Source organism: Lissotriton helveticus, chromosome 7 (assembly GCF_964261635.1).
Source record: "Lissotriton helveticus chromosome 7, aLisHel1.1, whole genome shotgun sequence".
NCBI lineage: Eukaryota > Metazoa > Chordata > Amphibia > Caudata > Salamandridae > Lissotriton > Lissotriton helveticus.
Window position 1 is genome coordinate 591,057,670 of NC_136068.1, and position 21,041 is coordinate 591,078,710.

The following is a 21,041-nucleotide window of genomic DNA, read 5'->3' on the forward strand; positions in this document are numbered from 1 at the left end:
TGACGTGTCTGTCATGTTTATTTAGACTTCCGGCAGGACAGAGAAGCCCACGGTAAACGCTGATTATGTGCCCTATCCCACCTCTAGGACTGATTATGTTTCTTTTCTCTGTGCTCCTGCATTTTTCCCAAACGACTGACGACTGGGGTTAGACATTAACCTTGAGGAATGTCTTCCATCGGGTACCAGGGGCCACTATGAAATGGAGGCGTGGATGCGTCCTCACCTCAGACTTCGGCCCTTCCTCTGGGCTATAAAGATGCCCCCACGTGCCCTCCCCTCGCAGTACGACTGAAAGAGGCCGTGCTCCCGGGCCTGGACACGGCTGCCTGCACAGGCTCTCCCAGGTAAGAAGATGCCGAGCAGAAAACGGACCATATCGGCTCTGTACGGAGAGTGACGTAACGTGCAGGTCACGCAGTGCGTCAGAGGTTAGTGACGCAGTCTGGGGAAGGCGGAGCAGGTCACAGGCCCCTTGGCGTCTACCAACTCCGCCGTGGGGCTCCCCATTCGAGTGGCGTAGCTAGAATGCCATATATCCTTATAGCAAGGTAAATGGCCATCACCCACCTATTATTTAGTAAAATAAAACAGCTAAAATTGGGGCACAGTGGAACTCTCACACCGGACGTTCCGGTGCGCTGTGCCCATAGCACCCCCGAAAGATAAACTCTTGCTCCAGTCCCAGGGCCAGGGCCTGTGGGGCGGCTGTGTTGCTGACCACAGCAAATGTGGCTCGAGCAGGGAGCTGTCAGTGTCACCTCGGTTGTTAAAGGCATTGCAGGTGTCGGGGAGTGGGGAGGGAGTGCCTTGCTGAATATCGAGCCCAGAATATTGTGGTGCGAACCTGGTGGGACAAAATATCAAAAGGCAAGTGCATATAGTGAAGTATAGATGTACTGTTCTTAATGCCACCACTGCTACCTGCTTTAAAGACATATGTGCTGCATGGGTACATGTATAAGTTGTGGAAGGGATCTAAATTCAAGACTGAATTGCCTATCATTTTTTTCTATGTCTTGTCGTCAATATTGTGTCTCATTGATATTCTGGAGTCGATATTCCGATTGCCCACCCGAGAAGGGTCTTTGGGTTTCATCAGATCCATGGGTGGTAGCTGTTATGCACGTGTAATTGCTGTGAGTGCTTCGAAGGCGGAGCACAGTGGGCGCTGTCGTTTTCAATGGAATCGCTGCAGTGTGTTGTGGTGCTGTAATTACGACCGTCGCCAACCACTACTTTACCTCCAGATGGAGTTCAGTGATGAACTTTCCACAACCATGCACCTTAGATGTACATTTACTGGTAGTGGGCCTTGCGACGCCTTTCACCAGGGCATCTTGATATACTGAGGCTTTCATTTGCACACATTTACACAGTAGGGCACGCAAGCCAGTCTTCAAAACTTCCTCATGCTCACAACATGCAACAGAGGCACACAGCGGCAGTGTTGCATTTAAACAGCACACCCTTCTCACCACACCACCATCAATTTTCGTATCACTGGGAACAAATGGCTTAGATATATCACACCCCCACATGCACGCGCTTGCATCAAAGCTGTATCCTTGGTTGGCCATGCTTATCGAGAGAACAGTCTGTTCAGGCCAGGAATAAACTGTTCACCCTTGTAGAACAAAACAAAAGCCTAAATCGTTTGGCACGCGCATTACTCCCCCTTACACATAGTACACTATTTTAAGAAATCCTGAACATTGTTAACGTTGGACAAACCAGTATTGACTATAGAATGTGAAGCAATGCCACACCATTGGCAGATTGTGTGTAATACAAATGCCAGTAACAAAACAATAGCCAGGACAAATTCACTCCAGATGATGAAAATCTGAGTATGTTTGAAAAGGGCACTGAAAGTTCTACTCTGCCATACAAATGCCAAAAGTGGCATAGATGATCCTGGTAACACAACACACTGTGCTTAGAGCAGGTCTTCTTGCTTTGCTATAATATTCTGTTTTGTACAAATCAGCGACCTGGTTTCAAAACGGTGAACATGACAGGTTGGCTGACTTGTGAATCTTTGCATTATGTAACAATCTTTGTTTCCTACAGCCCCTCTTCTTATGTGTATCTCTTGGCTCTATGGTATTTCATAATCTTTTAGATTTCATCTCCTTCTCTCACAAATTTCCTCTCATGAACCCCATGTGACCCCTGGATCTCTTGAGTTTTTTCATTTCTGCTTATCTTGGTTCTCTTCGATACCCAGAATCTCCTGGGTCTCCTGTTTCTCCTGCAAATCTTAAGCCTCCTGAAATGTTGGGTCTGCTGGATCCGCTGTGTCGCTTATGTCCCTGTCAGATTCTGGGTGTCCTGAATTCATTGCATCTCCTGGGTCTCCTGATCCTCTCTGTATCTTGGCTCCCTGTAATTCCCGGATCTCCTGTTTATCTTGAGCCTTCTTGATCCCCTGCAGATTCCCTTTGTCTCAGGTTCCTTGTATCTCTTGGATATCTTGGATCCCTCTATCTCCTGGGTCTCCTGGCGTTCCTGCATTGCGCGGTTCTCCTCTATCACTTGCAGCTCCTCGATCTTCAGCAAAACATGGGTTTTTGAGACACCCCAATATGTCTTGGGTCCCCCTCAACCCGCGTCTTTCCTTGATCCCCTATGAACTCCGACATCCCTTCTGTTGTTGGATCTCCATGTCCACCTTCATTTCTTAGGTTCCCCTAATACTCTGTATCTCCTGAATCTACAGGTCTTTTGATCCCCTACATCCTCATTTTGTTTCTTGACTCCATGGGTATTTTTGATGTCATGGATTCCCTACATTTGTCAGATATCCTCGGTACCCCTCTTGTGTCTCCCTCCTCAGTTGCTGTGGTCCTCTTGCATATTTTGGTTCTTTCATTTCTTCTGGGCTTTAAGGGTTTCCTTGTCTAGTGGAATTCTTCTGTCGCTTGGTTCTCCTGCATCCCCTTCAGCTCTTAGGTCTCTGGATTTCCTTGGTTGCCTGCATCTTTTGAGTCTCTTAAATTTCCTGGTTCTTTTGACAAAGTTGAAGATTTCAGAGTCTGTATAAGATTGACAGCTCAGGTTTCCCAGTCAATGGTCAACATAGAAAACCAGCTAACCTATTCTCTCCCCACCATGGTGTTTTTTTTGGGAAATTTTGGCATTGTATGAAAATATGTATTTGTTTATTTCCTTTGGAAAACTGACAGGTCTTATGGGATGGTCAGGTTTAGCAAGAGATGGTAGTCTAGGAGTCTTGTGAATGAGCAATCACGCTGTTGACTGTTGTAAATAAAAGAATCTGATTTATTCCTTCTCTATGTTCCTTCTCTAGGTTGAGAACTTTTACCCAGCAGGAAACACAACGCAGATCTCTTGATCAAACACACTCCAAGTGGTACCCTATTTGCAGACTGGACCTGCTTACTTTCCTCCCTCTAAAGAAAAATCTGTGTAGGTGAAATCGTTGGGGTTGCTTGAGGGTGGCACTGTGGTTTACCAGTAGAACAACTGCGAGGTGCTTGCTCCTGAAAACAGTATGTTTTTCCTGAGACAACATATGATGGAGCCTCTGCCTAGCTACCTTCTTCAAATGTTTGGGCCCTTTGGCCTATTAAGGCGGTTGACACTAACATACCCCCAAATGCACACAACAGAATGCAATTATATGAAAACAGATACGATTTACATATACAGCTCAACAAAAGAAAGTTCTTTCTCATGCACTTGTGAACACCACTTCAAAAAAGCGACAAAGCTGGTCACCATAAATCAATAAATTATCCACACTTTCCAGCTTTGAAAGAGAAGTGTTGATTTCAAAAAATTCTAGAAAGCACTGTTCATTGGTTCGGGCAAGGAAAATCCCATGGGCACGATTTCCCTTCAATTTTTCCTCCTATTATCTGTGAATGTAGATTTACAGAGTATTCCATATCTCCTTAACTTAAAGGTAAGAAGCAATCAGCAGCCAGTTAGACCTTCAAGGGCCTTCTCCCATTGGCTAGATGAGACACTCATTGGGAAGAGAACGAGAATGAATGTCTATCTATATATCTATCTATCTATCTATACATATATACACATACACACACATACACACACACTGCTTACTTCAACTCATACTTGAACGCTAGCATGACCACAGGCCTGACCAGCCGTATGACTGTCTGCTTGACCACTACACAACGGTATGTGCGATCACCTGCATAACAATTGCAAAACCACTTTAGGGCAGTTTGTAAGTATTTTATATCACAGATTGCATAACACATTATATGACAGGCCCCTTACAAACTGCATGACAACGGCGTGATAAAAGACATGCCCAGTCCCACTATACGTCCATATGCATGACAAAGTATTTAATGCTGTAAGTATTATACGTGCACTATGCTTTTCGTAAACTAAGCACTTCCTTGCCTTGTCAGTGTTGGAAAGTACTATATAAATGCTACAGCAGCAAACACTCTTGTTCATTCTGTCCTGTCATATAATACAATGCTTTGCATGAGTATCTGATGTTGGCGTCCTCTCATCTTGGCTTCAGTCAGATGTATTTACAGATATACATGATAGATCAACTATGAGTTCTTCATTGGTCTTTATGACCCCCAAGAATTGTCCTAAAACGTGTGAGCTTAGACACAATGCAATGCTGTCAGGGTCTAAGGGATTGAACTGAAGCCAAAGGGCATGCTTTTTTGGAAGCTGTAGGAAAATACCCCTTTTTGCCCCATTTTATGTGATCACCCCCACTTTTTGCTACATTTTATTCCTGGTTTTTGAACTCTGCATACTGCGATGTTGCTGCCCAGTGTATGTGCTCTGAAGCCTAAAAACATGTCAAGAACTATAAGACCCTAGTATATGGTGCAAAAGTGTATTCAGGGCCTGTAAGTTAAATGTCACTAGTACGTCAGCACACCTCATGCCACCACTATAGCAACAATGCAACACACCTGGCAAAATAAACAATTTTGATCTGGCCTACACCTTCCTTTTTAATACTTATAAGTCATCTCTAAGGTGGCCCTAAATGCATGTAGCGCAGGGTGTAACAGTATTTAAAATGTAGGGCATGTTTATTTTAAATTTTACATGCCCTAACCGTGAAAAAAGCGACAAAACTGTTTTTCTCTGTGGCAAGGCTGGCTCTCCCATAGGAAAGCGCAGGGTTTCATTACAACACCTTATATTGCTTAGCTTCAGTTAGGGAGAAGCTAGAATAGTGATTCAATGACTCATTTTTATTAGTAATGTAAAACCCATCTTAAAGGTCTTTTCTGATTTTATATTACTATTTTGAAAATGACAGTTGTAGAAAGTTGTGATTTTCCTGCGCGAGCCAAATGTGCCTTTCTGTCAGTATTCAGTGTCACCCAGCATCTGACTGGCACCTTAAGTAGGTGTGAAGTGGCGGCCAGAACTGAGACAAAGGGAGCAGGGTTGACCTTTCCCTGATAGAATATCCATCTGGGCTGTGCTCAGGAACTCAATTAACTTCGAAGAATGCCTATCCTGGCAGATGCAGATCACACCTGGGCCTGCCCCGTCTATTGTCCTGCTAGCCAGTCAGCCACAAATCCCAGTTAGGGAGGAGCTTCCCCCAGAACTGTTTTTGAGGGTTTTCTCATTTCCCTGGCCATTCGTCTGGGTGAGCACAAGGAGCTCTGAATAGAGGACGAAAGGTTCTGCCATGTTGATTTTACCTAGAGAAGGATAGTTTAAAGTAAAACACTCAGGGAGTGCTGCAAAAGTGGGTAGAGATACCCTTGGGTACTTCAAACCTATTGGGTAGGGAGTTGCCAGGAGTTTCCCCTATCCAAAGGCTGCACTGGGCATACATTGGGCAGCTCTAGTACCCTCTTCAGAACACTGCTGGATCTGTGGAAGACAGAAGAAGGATTGCACTTGCTGTTGTGACTTGTGAGGAAAACCCTAAAGGCTGGGCTAGCTCCCATTTGCACTCAGGACTTGACTTAGAAGTATACTCCAAGGGTCAGTTGCCTTACCTGTTAAACTACAGGCTCACAAAAGCTGCAGAAAGACCACTTTCCTTAGGGGCCCAAGTGACCAGTTCCAATTGGATCTGCCCTGGATCCTGCTGGCGGCTTTAAATGGAGTGAGCTCTGACCCCAAAGTGGTCTCCCTAAGGTCCTTGTGCCCTGAAATAAGTGTCAGAGTGTACTCCTCCTGCCTGAACTGCAAAAGCTGGGACTTCGAAACTTTTTGCCAACTTTTTCTCTGAAGAATCTGTGGAAGACTTGGACTGCCATTGAGCCGAAGCCATCGACATGGATCAGTAGGTGGATTTAACTTGCTGGTTTGTCCCACTGAGGAGATCTGACTGATGACCAGAAACGTTTTTAAGTCTGAATGACAAGGGCTTCATGGGGAATGATGGCAAACAGCACCCCATCAACGTTAAGGCCTTCTTGGGCACGGATGCAAATTTTGCCTGCTTGGAACTTTCCCTCCTGCTTTGATGACTGCACTGGGATCAAGCTTCTCAGAAATGCGCCATCGTCAATCCCATTTCCGGATCCAGTTTGCAGCTTTCCCAAATGATAACTCATCGACAATTCTTTTTAACCAGAATAATCTCTAAGCCAGAAGGTAACTCTTTGACTGGGACATACCTGGACCTCGTATTCAATTTGCGCTGCCTCACATTTGGCCATAAACCTTAACCTTTTCCGAGCATTTTCTGCAGTTGGCTCTTTATGCTTTTTTACCATAAAATTTAATTGAAACTTTAACAATTCATGTCTTCAGTCTTGTAATTTTGTTTATTAAAATATTATCTAGATTTATATATTGAAGTGAGATTTTTATTGTGCTGTATTTCTGACTTTTTAACTGTTTTGGTACATCTACATGCTTTACACATTTTCTTAAGATAAGCTTGTCTGCTCTGTGGCTTAGCATCAGGGGTTGAGCCTAGGTTTACATTACTGTTTTAATTAACTGTACAATAAAGAGACTACTGAAACCTTTACTGAACCTAACAAGAATAGTACCATTATTACTTTCGGTGGACTTCCATCCAGCCCAACTAATAATCCGCTTTCTAACATTGGTGTGCAGCGGTGGGAACCAGGTCTTTTGTTTAGCTGTACCATTCAGCTATTACATTGGAAATTAAAAATTCATAAATTTAAAAGAAAGCAAAAATTGATTTTTGATTTTTAATAGGCATTAGGTCTTTGATTGGGTCCTTTTTTATTCCAATTTTTCCACCTTTTAAAGGTCTAAGTGAACATGGAGATTGAGCTGGCTACCCTGGAAATTCTCAAAGCAGTGGAATGGAAAGCCCTATGCAGAGACAGGCAATAGAAACTGGGCCTGAATTCTAGGAGAAAGGACTATGCAAAGGCCCCTGGGCCGAGGAGGAAGTCCAACAGCTACAGATCATCTCAGAAGAGAATGATAAAGAGGTTGATGAAACCCCAGGAGGAGTACAGACAGAAAGTGTTCTATCTGAACAAAGCCTCTCATGTGTACTTTCCAGGGTAAGACGTGAAGGAGCCAACAGCCTGAGCCCCTCACAACTGGCAGCCCGCCAAATGGAGTTTTAGGAAAAACAGTCAGAGAGGGACCATCTAGCCAAGCTGGCTACCATGGCCCTAGGGGTGAAGCATTTAGCACTAGAGAAGAAACTGGCTCAGAAAAGAAGAAGGCCAGATTGTGCAACATGTTCAGTGAATATGGTGACAGCAATGGTGAGGTGTCTATGGGGGGGGCACACACCCATCACATGCCTAAAAAGGGAGTGCATAGCTTTGTGGAGAGGGATTACATTGACAGTTTGCCACCTTTGAAAGAGCATTAAGAATACGTAGGTTGGATCAGAAAAACTGGGGAGCATCTGATTGGGAGTTAGTATCTCCGCTGGGGAGGGAGGGATTCACTCTTAACTTCAGAGGAAGGGGGTAGCTGACTCATACACCAACATGAAGGGCACACTAGTGCAGACGTTTGGTCTCAGCCCTGAAGAGTATAGGAACAAATTTTGTGGGACACACAAAGAATCACAGCAAAGTTGAGCAGATCTTGTGGACATCAAATTGAAAGCACTGGAGGGCTGGTGGAAGGGCAACATCATTGGCACTTATGATGGTCTATACATTTTGATTATGTCAGAGCACATCTTGAGTAGATGTTCTTCAGAATTACACCATCACCTAGTAGACACCAGGCTGACTGACCCCAGAAAACCTGGAAGGGCAATTGATGTGTGGGTACGCGATAGGGTGCCCAAAAGATCCCAGGGAGTAATTTCAAGAAAGGGGGGCAGACCCACACAAGGGAAAGGAAGAGAGCAACAATCCTCAAAATGAAAACTCCTTAGGGCCCAAATTTCTGAGAAGGGGAAAGAGCCCCAACGCACTCCTGGCAAGCTGGAAAGGAGGAACCCAGGGAGAAGGAAACTATTTGAGAAGAGTAGGCGTGTTGACTGCCAACAGCCAGGACACCAAATGGAGGATTTCTCATTCCTCAGCACTAAGCTAATACTGGCGGGCACTCCACTAGAGTGACTAGTATACTTTTGATGAAGGATTATCCAGAAGTGGCCTTAATAGCCTTTAGCTTACATGTGGACCAAACATGTAAGCTGGTGATCCCTGAGGGTGGTAGGAATCTATTCCATAAGACAGTGAATCAGGTCTTGGTTCCTGTCCCTGCCCAGGGGGACTGAATGGGAAAATGCCCTTTTTTTGCCTTGCCATCCCTACTGCTATCTAGTGCTCAGTGTACGTGCTCTGACCCCTAAAAGCATGTCAACATTGACTGCACTCCTGATTGGTATATTTAGCTTACCTAAAAGTCTCTAGCCTATTGTACAAAGGTGTACACATTGTCTTAAAGGTAAATGTCACTACTGGACTGCAGCACATTTTGTACCACCACTAAAATGACAATGTGAAGCATGTTTCCAGACCTGTCCTATCAGACTTGATGTGCAGTTTTAAAGTTGCCAATTTAACCTGGTAAAAGATACCCTTTGCCAGGCCTAAACCCTACTTTTTAATACTTATAAGACACACCTAAGGTAGGCCTTAAATGCCCGTAGGGCATGGTGCATGGTACGTAAAACGCAGGCCATGTATATTTTATGTTTACATGTCCTAAAAGTGAAAAATCTCCACAGTTGTTTTTCACTGTGGCATGGCTAGCTCTCCCATGGGAAACACTGGGTTACATGATTACACCTTATAATACTTAACTTATTTTGGGAGTAACTAGAAACATGATTCAGTGACTCATTTTAACAGTAATTTAAGTGACACTTTAGAAAGCTATCATTTACCTGCCTGAGCCAAATGTTCCTTTCTGCCAGTGTTCAGTATCAGCCCGGAGATTAATGGCACCTTGAGTGTGTGAAGTAGCTCCCAGAGCTGAGCAAAGAAAAAGGGGTTGACCTTCCTCAGACATGACAGCCATCTGAGCTGTGCCCAGGAGCTTAATTAACTTCAGAGGATGCCTACCCTGCTACAGGCAGATGAAGATAACACCTGGCCCTGCAACCCTCTATTGTCCTGCTAGTTAGCCAGACACCATTCCCAGTGGGAGAGGAGCAGCCCCTAGAATCAGTTTTGAGTGACCACAAGAGGGGATTTGATAATTTCCCTGGTCACGTCTCTGGGTGAGCACAAGGAGCTCTGAATAGGGGGAAAAGGGTTCTGCCATGTTGGTTTTAGGTAGAGAGGGGCATTGTGGGATAGTTTACTGTGGAACACACAGACAGTGCTGAAAGAAATGGGCAGAGTCACCCCTTTGAGCTTTTACCCTATTGATTATGGAGTGGCCAGAGTTTTCCCCACCCATAGGCTGCCGCTGTGTATAGATGTGGAACCCCTGTACCCTCTTCAGAACACTGCTGTACTTGTGGAAGCCAGAAGAAGGACTTCACCTGTTTGCTGTGACCTGTAAGGATAACCGTAAGGGCTGAACCTAAGGTCCTGGGGGCCCTTAGATAAGTGCCAGAGTGTACTCTTCCTACCAAAACTGCAAAAGGTGGGACTTTGTTTGCCAATCTTTTTCTCTGAAGAACCGGCGGAAGACTAGGACAACCACCGGGGCAAAGCCATCCACTCCAACTAACGATCCACTTTCTAACAGGCGCAACTGTGAAGCTCCTATGCGCTTTGGCAAAACAGCTCTGGACAGAAGTGTGGTCAAACCGGTGAAACACACTCACTGAGAGCAACTACTTGGTCCAGTCCAATGTCCTAATGGGATGGCTATTGTCAACTTGGCATAACTGGGGAGGTCAAGAATGGTGAAAGTTCCTCCAGTTGACCATCTAGGTCTGGCCATGCGCCTGTGGACTCACTTACCCAGTTCCTGTGTCACTAAGGCTGGTTGCACAGAGTTTCTAAATCCACTCTATACATGCTCCATTTTGCATGAATTAGCAGAGGGTTATCCCTTCATGACACAAATTAGTTTGGCAAAGAGCAAGGGTCAACTTTTGTTTCTAAAACAATAGTGCTCGAAAGCTGACCTGCACTGCGATTGACATTGTTTTGAGTCTGTGCGAACACATAGTAAAGCTCTGATGGTGGATCAGTATCCAAATCACTGACACAGACGACATCCAACACTCTGCACAACAATATCTGCCAAATTCAGGGTCACCCAGGATTCAGCAACTCACTGATTGTCCAATGAGGCAGCCACAGCATCCATGGGGAGCAGAACAAATTAAAATTCCAAGCGACTCTGACTGTTCCCCCTGCCCGCCAATTGGAAACAATTCAAGTGCATGAATGAGTGGCACTTGGGGTGACTCAATACCAAAAATATATGTGAACATAAAAAATATAGAACTTTGAAGCCATTGAAGTTGAGGTGAATTTTGAGTGAACTTTCCTGACATTGAGCGAGACTGACCCGGAGTCACTGGGGCTTTTGAGGTTAATTTTGAGTACATTTTGTTACCGGAAGCCGCCCTGAAAGAAATAGAGCACTGTGACATTCCAGTGGTGTTCACCCTGATTATCAATACCAGAAAATCAATGGGATTCGATATTGAAGGCAAAATATGAAGAAAAATGTATAGCCAGGTAAGTAAGTCCAGATTTTCTATACCTAACTCTACATATACATAGATTGGCAATATATATCTTCAAGGTATGTAAACGTAGAATTAGGCATAGCAAATCTATAGTTCTGTATACGCAAGTACCTTTCAATATTTTTTTCCTGAATATTCTACCATTATCTTTTACCATTATATTCTGGGGGTCAATATTCAGAAGTACAAAGTTTCCAGTGAGTGACAGTCGAAAGAGTTCACACTTGTCCTGGGTTTGTGAAGGTGTATGTGTGTGATAGGCAGGGGATTTCTAAACTATGTCTAACCCATCCCATGGTGATGACGAGCTCAGCTCGTCCTCAACCACGGTGCTCGTGGCCGTTAGAACGCTCACACGCAGGGATAATTCCCCTGCTTTGCTGAGCGTTCTAAGGAACGGGCATGGCCGTGACGAGCTCAGCTCGTCATCAGCACACGAGAACTGTGGCTGATGACGAGCTCAGCTCGTCATCAGCACTGGGACGCTGTGTGCGCCCCCCGCCCCCAGCACAGCAGGGGAATTACCCCCGCAGAAAAGGGGTTAACAGTATTGCAGTCAGTGGATAATTTGTAAAAAAATAAGTGCCGGGGCTCTCATCAGGAGGCAGCTTGCAGCCAACGTGTTTTGCTCATGTTTCTGTTTCTCTGAGAATATATCAAGTAGGTATCACTTGTGGATTGAAGCTTTTTAAATGAATGCTCTACACATATTACAAAAGTTTACTCAGGGCTTATCTTTCTGTGCTGGCCTTTTCAGACCTAGATGGGCTTTACTTCTGGATTTGTTGAATTTATGGACTGCTGTTAGTCTGAGTTTGTTGGTTTTGGGCGTGTGATTAGTTCATTTTATTGACAGACCATGTTGTTTGATGTGTAATGTTAAATAGTTGTATGGGTAGAGCATGTTTACTTACCAAGGAGCATTTGTTATCTTCGCTAGCAGAATGAGTTGGTTTTATGGGCCGTTTGTTGTTTTTATGGATGAAATTTGTTAATTGTTTGTGTAAAGCCTCTTGGTTTTATATGGAGAACTTATAGGTTTCATGGGCAGTGTTTTTGGTTTAATGTACAGTGTGTTAAGTTTATAGAGAGAGTGTGTTGTTTTATTGGTTGTATATTGAATGAATTGGCAGGGCTTAATGGCTTCATACCTTATAGTTTGTTGGCTAATTAAATGACCATGTGCGTTTTATTTGACGTGTTTTCTGGTTTTGGAAAGACTGCGTGTTGGTTTTACAGGGACAGTGTGCTAGGTTTGTAGGACTAGTGTGTCGATTTTATTGACAAAATGTGTTTTATAGGGAGAGGGATTTCATTTTTATGGGTAGTCTGTAGGAAATATGGGAAGTATTTATGGTTTCGTTTGAAAATGAATTGTTTTCTCAGTTGGTTCTTTTGTGTTTTTCTTGGCAGTCTGGTGGTACACCGAATTTGCTGGTTCAATGGCCAGCAAATGGTGTTCTATGGGAAAAGCGTGTTCATTTGTTGGCAGGTTATAATCATTTTATGTGAGTAGTGTTTTGATTTGATGGGTAATGTATACATTTTAATGGCAACGTTTCAGAGTTTATAGATCGTACTTGATACATTTTGTGTGAGTATCTTTTATTTTATAGTTTGTTGTTTTTTATTTGCCATTGTTTGACAGGCAGTTTGTTGTTTCAGTTGCAACATTTGTTAGTTTTATGTGCTGATTTTATTTGGCTTAATAGGGAGGGTATGACATTTTTATACAATACTTTGTAGACTTTCTTTGTAGCTTGTTTTATTTAAAGATTATTTTAGTATTTTTATGGGCAACGTTGGTTTTTTACCTAGTTTGTTAGTTGACTAAGTGTAGTTTTTAGAATTTCATATGAATCAACTTTGTTAGAAGAGTGTATAAATTTGGCATGGAAAGATTGTAGTGTTTTCACTGATAAGTTGTATGCTGTGTTTCAGGGTTCAATTGTAGAGTTGATTTTCTCTGCTGTAGTTATAGTCTTTTTACATATAATTTACTGTACTTTCTATGCAAAACGGTATATTTTTCTGGGCAGCGTTTTCATGGTTTTGTGAGGAGTGTTTTTGATTGTAGGATTCTCTGTGTAGTTTGCAAGCTCAACAAGGCGATTCTTTGTAGTATTTTTGGCAGTGCTTTGTAGGCATGTTCCTCGAATTTTATTAATCAAGAATGTATTGTTTGGTCTTGGAGTTTGTAGTGTTTTGCAGGAAGAGTTTTAAGATTTGTTTTGCAATGCTCGGATGATTTTTGGTTTGCCATTAAGATGCTAGAATCCGTGAGCATGTCCTCCATCACCCTAGTATATCGATACCAATGTTTAATTTTCATTGACACGCACTCCTACCGCCTTTCTTCTGCCACGAATATTGTCTTTCTTACTAACTCTACTACCAATGTTTCCTCTGCCAACTCTATCGTCTGCATACCCTCTGGCATGATACTTGTTAAGTTAAATACCACAGTATCTCCTCTTTCGAACTATCAAAGAACCTGTCAATAAGAGTCTCTCATATTGACATGTAAATGCCCACAACCTAAATTTGACCCAAGAAATCAGTGCCACAAAGGCCTCAGATGTCCAAATGTATTTAATAGCTTTGGGCCCATTCGCAAAATAGGCAAGTTAAGGTGACCACGAGAAAACTTTCAGGTAACTTTTTTTTCGTATCGCTGATGCATAAAATAGAGAGCCAATCAGGGCCTCCTTGTTAACATGACAACATAACAAGACCAATGTGAGCAGATCGATCACATGAGATCTGCTTATGTTTCTAGTTGCAGGGGGATGACATCCTACGGAGAAACGCGTTACGGCCCACCTATATCCAGCCTTCATCTGGGCGCGAGAGGAGTTGGAGTCAGCAGAGTGCTTCATGGCGGGCAACCGGGTTGTTCTCCAGGCTACAATGGTAAGAAATATTGAGTTTCTGGTACTGCGATATTAATCAAATAGTGAACATATATGCTTATGAAGGCAGCTTGCTGGAGGAATAAGCAAGATGGCTCTTCTTTGTTGTGTTACTAATTTTTTAGGAAAAAATTGTAATTGCGTACAATTTAGAAATCTGTATACTTATTTAGGTGGTGATATTCACCAATAGTGTATTGTTTCATGCATCCAAAGTACGTTTTCTTTTAAAGCCAAACAGTTGTACTCTGCATGCTTTTACAGAACTTATTTTGTATAGTGAACTTTTTATGTTGTCCTGGGAGATTAATGCTCTTGATCATCTGATTTTAATTAGTTGATCTAAGAAAAATCTGGTTATCTCTGAATGTCTTTCTTACAAATGTCATTATTTTGACCATTGCCTTGGACTGGGAAATTTAAGCAGGACCGAACTGGCCATGTTCTACACAAGGCTATTCCCTGGGGAGCAGCCGGGTCTCAAGGCTGATTAGGAAGGCTAGTCACCTACTGTCGTCACTCTGTCTTCAACCACGTGGGAATTGAATGTTGCACTTTTCATGTTGTTCCTACTAGATTCATTTTCGTGGTTACATGTTTTTAACTAATTGATCTAAGAAAAATCTAAATCTCTTTAATCATTCGGGTACAAGGCTAACAAAGTGGTGTTAGGTTGCACTTTAAGTCCTTTTCCATAAATAACTATACAAGAGCATCCCAATATGTTGGTTCCATGAGAGTGATACATTACCACTATATGTCCCTATACAAATTGGTAAAATGAATCAAACTAGATTGCAGTACTCATCCTTTGGGTAATTTTATTGTCAGAGGTATTCCATAGAGCCACAATCAGATACTATACTAATTCCCCACTAATCCTTTATAGATTCCGGAGTAGCGTTCTACTCGCCAAAAAAGCACTTCAACAACCCCACCAGTAGTAGCAAGCTCTATATAAAAGCAAACCTTTTTCCCTCTTTTATATTTTCACTATCCTTCTCAATCCTAACAACTGACTAACATATCTACCAGTCAAATTACTTTTGTTTTATTTTTTATTTTATTTATTTATAAAGTTTTATATAGCGCGAACTTGACCCAAGAGGGTATCAGAGCGCTTTACATTTAAGATTGTAGCATTACAAGTTACATCAGATACAAGAGCATAGTAAGGTACAGTACACATAAACAATGATTCAATGATTCGTAGGAGGGAGGGGAGGAAAGAGTAATAGCGGGGAGACGAGGAGGAAACAATGTCCAATGTCCGACTGGGTAGGTGACGGACAAGCGGGAAAACCAGGGCCAATCTCCTCATTAGCTGTCAAGCAGCTCCACCGGTCATTAGCCATGTTGCACAGGTCTCAACGTTCAAAAAACACCTGTTTTAGTTTATTTGATTTGCGAAGATTATATAGCACTATCTAGACCCGGAGGTATCAGAGCGCATAACCGGGGGAACGTTGCATTAGTAGGAACATCAAAAGGATTATAGGATGCTGGCTAGACCCGTAGGTATCTGAGCGCTATAACAGAGTAGCAATGCGTTACAAATTGCGTAGTAAGGTGCAGTAAACAAACAACGAAGTTGAAGAGTTTATAGGAAAGGAGGGGAGGAAGGAGCAATAGCAGAAAGACGAGGAAGAACTGTGTCCAGTGTCCGGAGATACAAATAGAGAGGGGGTGAACAGACATAATATCGATCTCAAAAATATCGACTGGACATAATATCGAGGTAAAAATATAGACTAGACAAAATATCGACCAGACATAATATAGACTACAAAAATATCGATTACTATCGATATTAATAGCCAAAATATCGAATCAAAAATATAGACTAGACATAATATCGACTAGATAGAATATAGACAACAAAAATATCGAAAATAAGGTGTTTTATAATTTGTAATAATTGTGTAATATAAATCTGTAGCGGGTTGTGGGTTTATAGGGGAATAGGGTGGGAAGTAATTTAAATATAATTAATTAAATCTGTAATATAATAGTAATTGTTAATTAATTATTAATTGTTAATTAATTAAAATATAATTGGTAATTAATAATAATTGATTAATTGATCAATAATTACATTTTCGTAAAATATTTTCTGTAGCGGGTTGTGGGTTTATAGGGGAATAGGGTGGGAAGTAATTTAAATATAATTAATTAAATCTGTAATATAATAGTAATTGTTAATTAATTATTAATTGTTAATTAATTAAAATATAATTGGTAATTAATAATAATTGATTAATTGATCAATAATTACATTTTCGTAAAATATTTTCTGTAGCGGGTTGTGGGTTTATAGGGGAATAGGGTGGGAAGTAATTTAAATATAATTAATTAAATCTGTAATATAATAGTAATTGTTATTTAATTATTAATTGTTAATTAATTAAAATATAATTGGTAATTAATAATAATTGATTAATTGATCAATAATTACATTTTCGTAAAATATTTTCTGTAGCGGGTTGTGGGTTTATAGGGGAATAGGGTGGGAAGTAATTTAAATTTAATTAATTAAATATGTAAATTAATAATAATTGTTAATTTTTTATTATTTGGTAAATAATTAAAATATAATTGGTAATTATAAATATTTAAAGAATAAATAAATAATAATTAGTAAATTAATTTCTGTAGTGGGTTGTGAGTTTATAGGGGGATAGGGTGGGGAGTAATTTAATAATAACTAATTAAATATGTTAATTAATTAAATTTGTTAATTGATTAATAATTGACCATTAAATAAAATTTACTTTGTAAATAAAAGTAATTGGTTTTGGAAATTAAATTTAAGTTTTGGGTTATTGGGTAAAGGGGTATTTTTAGGGTTCAGGGTCAGTTTTGGGTTTTTGGGTAAAGGGGTATTTTTAGGGTTCAGGGTCAGTTTTCAGTTTTTGGGGTAAAGGGGTATTTTTAGGGTTCAGGGTCAGTTTTCAGTTTTTGGGGTAAAGGGGTATTTTTAGGGTTCAGGGTCAGTTTTCAGTTTTTGAGTAAAGGGGTATTTTTAGGGTTCAGGGTCAGTTTTCAGTTTTTGGGTAAAGGGGTATTTTTAGGGTTCAGGGTCAGTTTTCAGTTTTTGGGGTAAAGGGGTATTTTTAGGGTTCGGGGTCAGTTTTCAGTTTTTGGGTAAAGGGGTATTTTTAGGGTTCAGGGTCAGTTTTCAGTTTTTGGGTAAAGGGGTATTTTTAGGGTTCAGGGTCAGTTTTCAGTTTTTGGGGTAAAGGGGTATTTTTAGGGTTCAGGGTCAGTTTTCAGTTTTTGAGTAAAGGGGTATTTTTAGGGTTCAGGGTCAGTTTTCAGTTTTTGGGTAAAGGGGTATTTTTAGGGTTCAGGGTCAGTTTTCAGTTTTTTGGGGAAAGGGGTATTTTTAGGGTTCAGGGTCAGTTTTCAGTTTTTGGGTAAAGGGGTATTTTTAGGGTTCAGGGTCAGTTTTGGGTTTTTGGGGTACAGGGGTACTTTGTAAAAATAAAGTAAAATAAAGTAAAATTACATTTAAATTAAATTAATTAAATAAAATTAAATAAAACTAAATTATATTATAATATTTTTCATTAATTTATATTAAAAAAATTATTATATACTTACCAATACTTACGTTGTAATGGTATGCGTTGTAAAGGTATACGCTAAAAATGTTATATATGTTTATTTAATAATATGTTTATATATATATATATATATATATATATATGTTTTCTTTTTGGTGATATAATTTTTTTAATTATATTAATTATTTATTAATACTACATTTATTTAATAATTATTTCTAAGTTTATATTAAATATATTTATTACTATATTAGTTTTAACTTAATTTTAAAACATTTAAAAAAATCGATATTTTGACTGTCTATATTTTTGTAAGTCGATATTTTGGAGTCGATATTTTGGTACTTACCTGTTTGAAGATAGGGAGTCGATATTTTGTCTCTCGATATTTTTGTATCTCGATTTTTGTGAGGTCGATATTATGTCAGTGATCCAGAGAGGGAAAGGGGAGAGGTAGAGTGAGAGGGAGAGGACGAGGGGGAAAATGGAAAAGAGATCAAGGGAAAGTCAGCCCAAAGACCGAGTGGGTAGGTGATGGCCAGGGAGAAAATCCAAAGCCAGTCTCCTCTATAGCTCTCATGGAAACTCCAACGGGCAAAGGTCCGAAAACTGGAAAGAAAGGCTAATTCACCACTAATCCTCCACTAATCCTTTATGGGTTCAGGAGTAGTGTGCTACTCACCGAAAAAGTACTTTGACGCCTTGCCAGGGGTAGTAAGTGCTATATACATGCAATTACTGTACAATACAATACAATAGTTGTGACCCATCCCAAGGAGCGTCCACATCTACACAGGACCAACAATCACCACTTGGGGCCGCTCTAGGGATCCACCCTTGCTGACAGTTGTTTCATGGTTATGTCAGTGTCCTGTTGAGACATTCATCACTTTGTTACTTCAAGTTTGACATTTTACCCTTTATTTCCATCCAAACACCAAAAAGCTTTATCTACGTCAATAACATTTGTCTTTGATTCCTTCCTTATATTCTTGAGATACTGGGATGCTTCTACTGTAAGCCAGAAATGTACCTGTGCAGTTCCTTCACTTTCCCTTAAATAGTCCTTGAACCCATCCAGCTGAAAGCAGTCGACTGTTCTGACATGAAATGAAAATGAAATGAAATCCATTATTTGTAAAGTGCGAACAAGTACCCGAGATTGTCAAGGCACTGGGGTCGTCTGGAAGATTAAGCGAGCTATTGCCTAGAGTCAAATGGTGCTAGGCTAACCTGCTGCCTGCGCCGGGGATGGAATCGTGAGCCCCGGTGTTCCGGAGTGCGCTACCCTGGCCGCTGCGCCATACCTCTTCCTAGTTCTCCAAACTACCAGTTTTTCCCTGTGACTGTATGGTCAGTCTAGCCCTGCTCATCTCGTCCATGTAGAGTGTCCAAACCGAGGATCCTAGTGTATGTCGTGAACACTGAGAATAGCAAAAAGTATTGGATGGAAATACTTGAAATAACTTGAGCGATTGGCGATTTCTCAGGCAGCATTCAATACCTTTGCTATTTGGCTCGTTGTGCCATTACAGACAGGGACTCCGTGGGACAGTGAGCAAAAGTGGTGTAATGGGATTCTGCTTAGTGTACAGATTATCTGAACAATTCCATTCATCAATTTTTGTTTTCAGGATGCCAGGAAGAGACACATTGTGTCACTCAGTCTCCTTGCAATGTGATATAGGAAGATGTTACACAGAACAACTTCCACACAGATTTCTGTGGCCAGCCCTCACTATCTCTGAGAGGATGAGTATGGAACAGTGTGAATGCCCTTCTTTAAATCTACTCTCATAAACTTCATTGCTCTTCCTTAAATAATTTCCCTTTTCCGTAAATGCTGATAGATTTTGTTAGGACAGTAGTTGAGAAGTCCGCATTAATGAGTTCCCTGTACTCCTCCAGGCATGCACAGGACACCAGTAACCAGAAGTTATCCTCTCCCGACCATTGCAACAGTTGGCCATACAGACCTCGGGTATCTGTGCCCAGGCTCGCCAGGTCAGCGGGTGGACCGGGTGGAAGCGTTGGACCTTGATGTGCTGTCTGTGTGGCAGAATCCGAAACCTGGTCTGGAGCATCCAGAGAAGGCCGGTAAGTGAGGTGTGATGACACAGCAAGCCCACCTAAAAACACTTAACAGGACAAAGCAAGTCTATCACAAAACTGAGCAAAATGAACTGGCTGTTCAGAGCCTTCAAATTCATGAGACAGAGGCCTGCATACAACAAACTCAAGTAACACAGCCATCATGTAACTCTCAGCACAGTGCTATACTTCAGTTAATATACAGCCAAAAGCCATGCCAGTTATGTAAATCACAGCACATTGGCCTGGTACACAACACACTCATAAAACAGATGTTTAACCAGTTTGTTAACCGAAACTTTGCATCCATCTAAATATCATAGAGAGGCCCGACTCCATCTTATTAACACACAGAGCCCTGCCTCAGCCAGCTCATATACAAATCAAACAATAACACACAAGCCTGCACCCAGATATCCCATGTCACGAAGGATGAACCTGATCCTACATAATTCACATCTCTTCGCCTTAGCCCTAACTAGCACACAATGCATTTAACTGTTACTAACCAATTCATATCACATACACCTACCCCCATATAATGTACAATAGAAGGTCTTCTCCTTAGCCACAACACATAAATCGGGCCACAAAAACCCTGAACACATGGACAATTCCACTTAAATGTCACCCTCATATATCCTTATAGCCAATCTACAAAAAACAGAACTTGCCTCCAGCTCACCTTTAAAACACTGTCTGCGCCAAATGGCTCACAGAACAGAGACATTCCCAATAGCAAACTCACAACAAACAAGGAAGCTCTTCAACTGAACCACATCACATATGCCTTGCCAACATTTAACCGCAAATTGTCCGCACAGTACACTTCTTCATTGTTCAAATCTGTATCCACATGTGGTTGCCTGAACAGTGGAATCAGCGCATAAGTTGGTCCAAAGTCATATCTAGCTCATGTCTCACTTTTCTCTTCCTCCTCAGAGATTGGACCATGTGCGAAGCTTCGGTCCATGTGCGTCTCCCTCATGAAAATCCCACTCCTTTTTGGGTTTCTCTATCTGTTCGTCTGCTCACTGGATATCCTCAGCTCAGCCTTCCAACTGGCTGGAGGTAAGCCATACTCAAGCGCTGAGGCCTTCGCTTTGTCTGTGCTCTTCCATTCTGGTCTTGAATATTGAGAGCTGTCGCAGACCCCAAGGACCCTGACCTGCAGCATGCTCTTACCATTTAAACAGAGAAAGATGGGAGCCTGGACCTTGTTAGTCGCTGTTTATAAAGTTGTGGTGGGTGAACTATGACGGTTGTACTCTTCCTGGGGTTTCTGGTAGACAAAAGTCATATGGTATAGAGTGCAGTACCTAGTACCTATATATATAGTGCCCCTAAAGGTAATATTGGAATTCAGCATATAAAAAGTGTACCATTTCGCTAAAGTATCTAGTAAAGTAT

At 41.3% G+C, this 21,041-nt stretch overlaps 1 protein-coding gene across 1 annotated transcript in view; it reads left to right on the forward strand.

Moving 5' to 3' along the window:
- The first annotated feature begins 294 nt into the window (after positions 1–294).
- SLC34A1 (solute carrier family 34 member 1) overlaps positions 295–21,041 on the forward strand; it is a 165,622-nt gene continuing 144,875 nt past the window's right edge. The window contains exons 1-5 of the mRNA XM_078652750.1: positions 295–347; positions 3,314–3,432; positions 13,842–13,975; positions 19,449–19,637; positions 20,574–20,702. Coding sequence (XP_078508876.1) covers positions 13,852–13,975; positions 19,449–19,637; positions 20,574–20,702 — 442 coding nt within the window. The 5' untranslated portion in view covers positions 295–347; positions 3,314–3,432; positions 13,842–13,851. The remainder of the gene's footprint in view (positions 348–3,313; positions 3,433–13,841; positions 13,976–19,448; positions 19,638–20,573; positions 20,703–21,041) is intronic.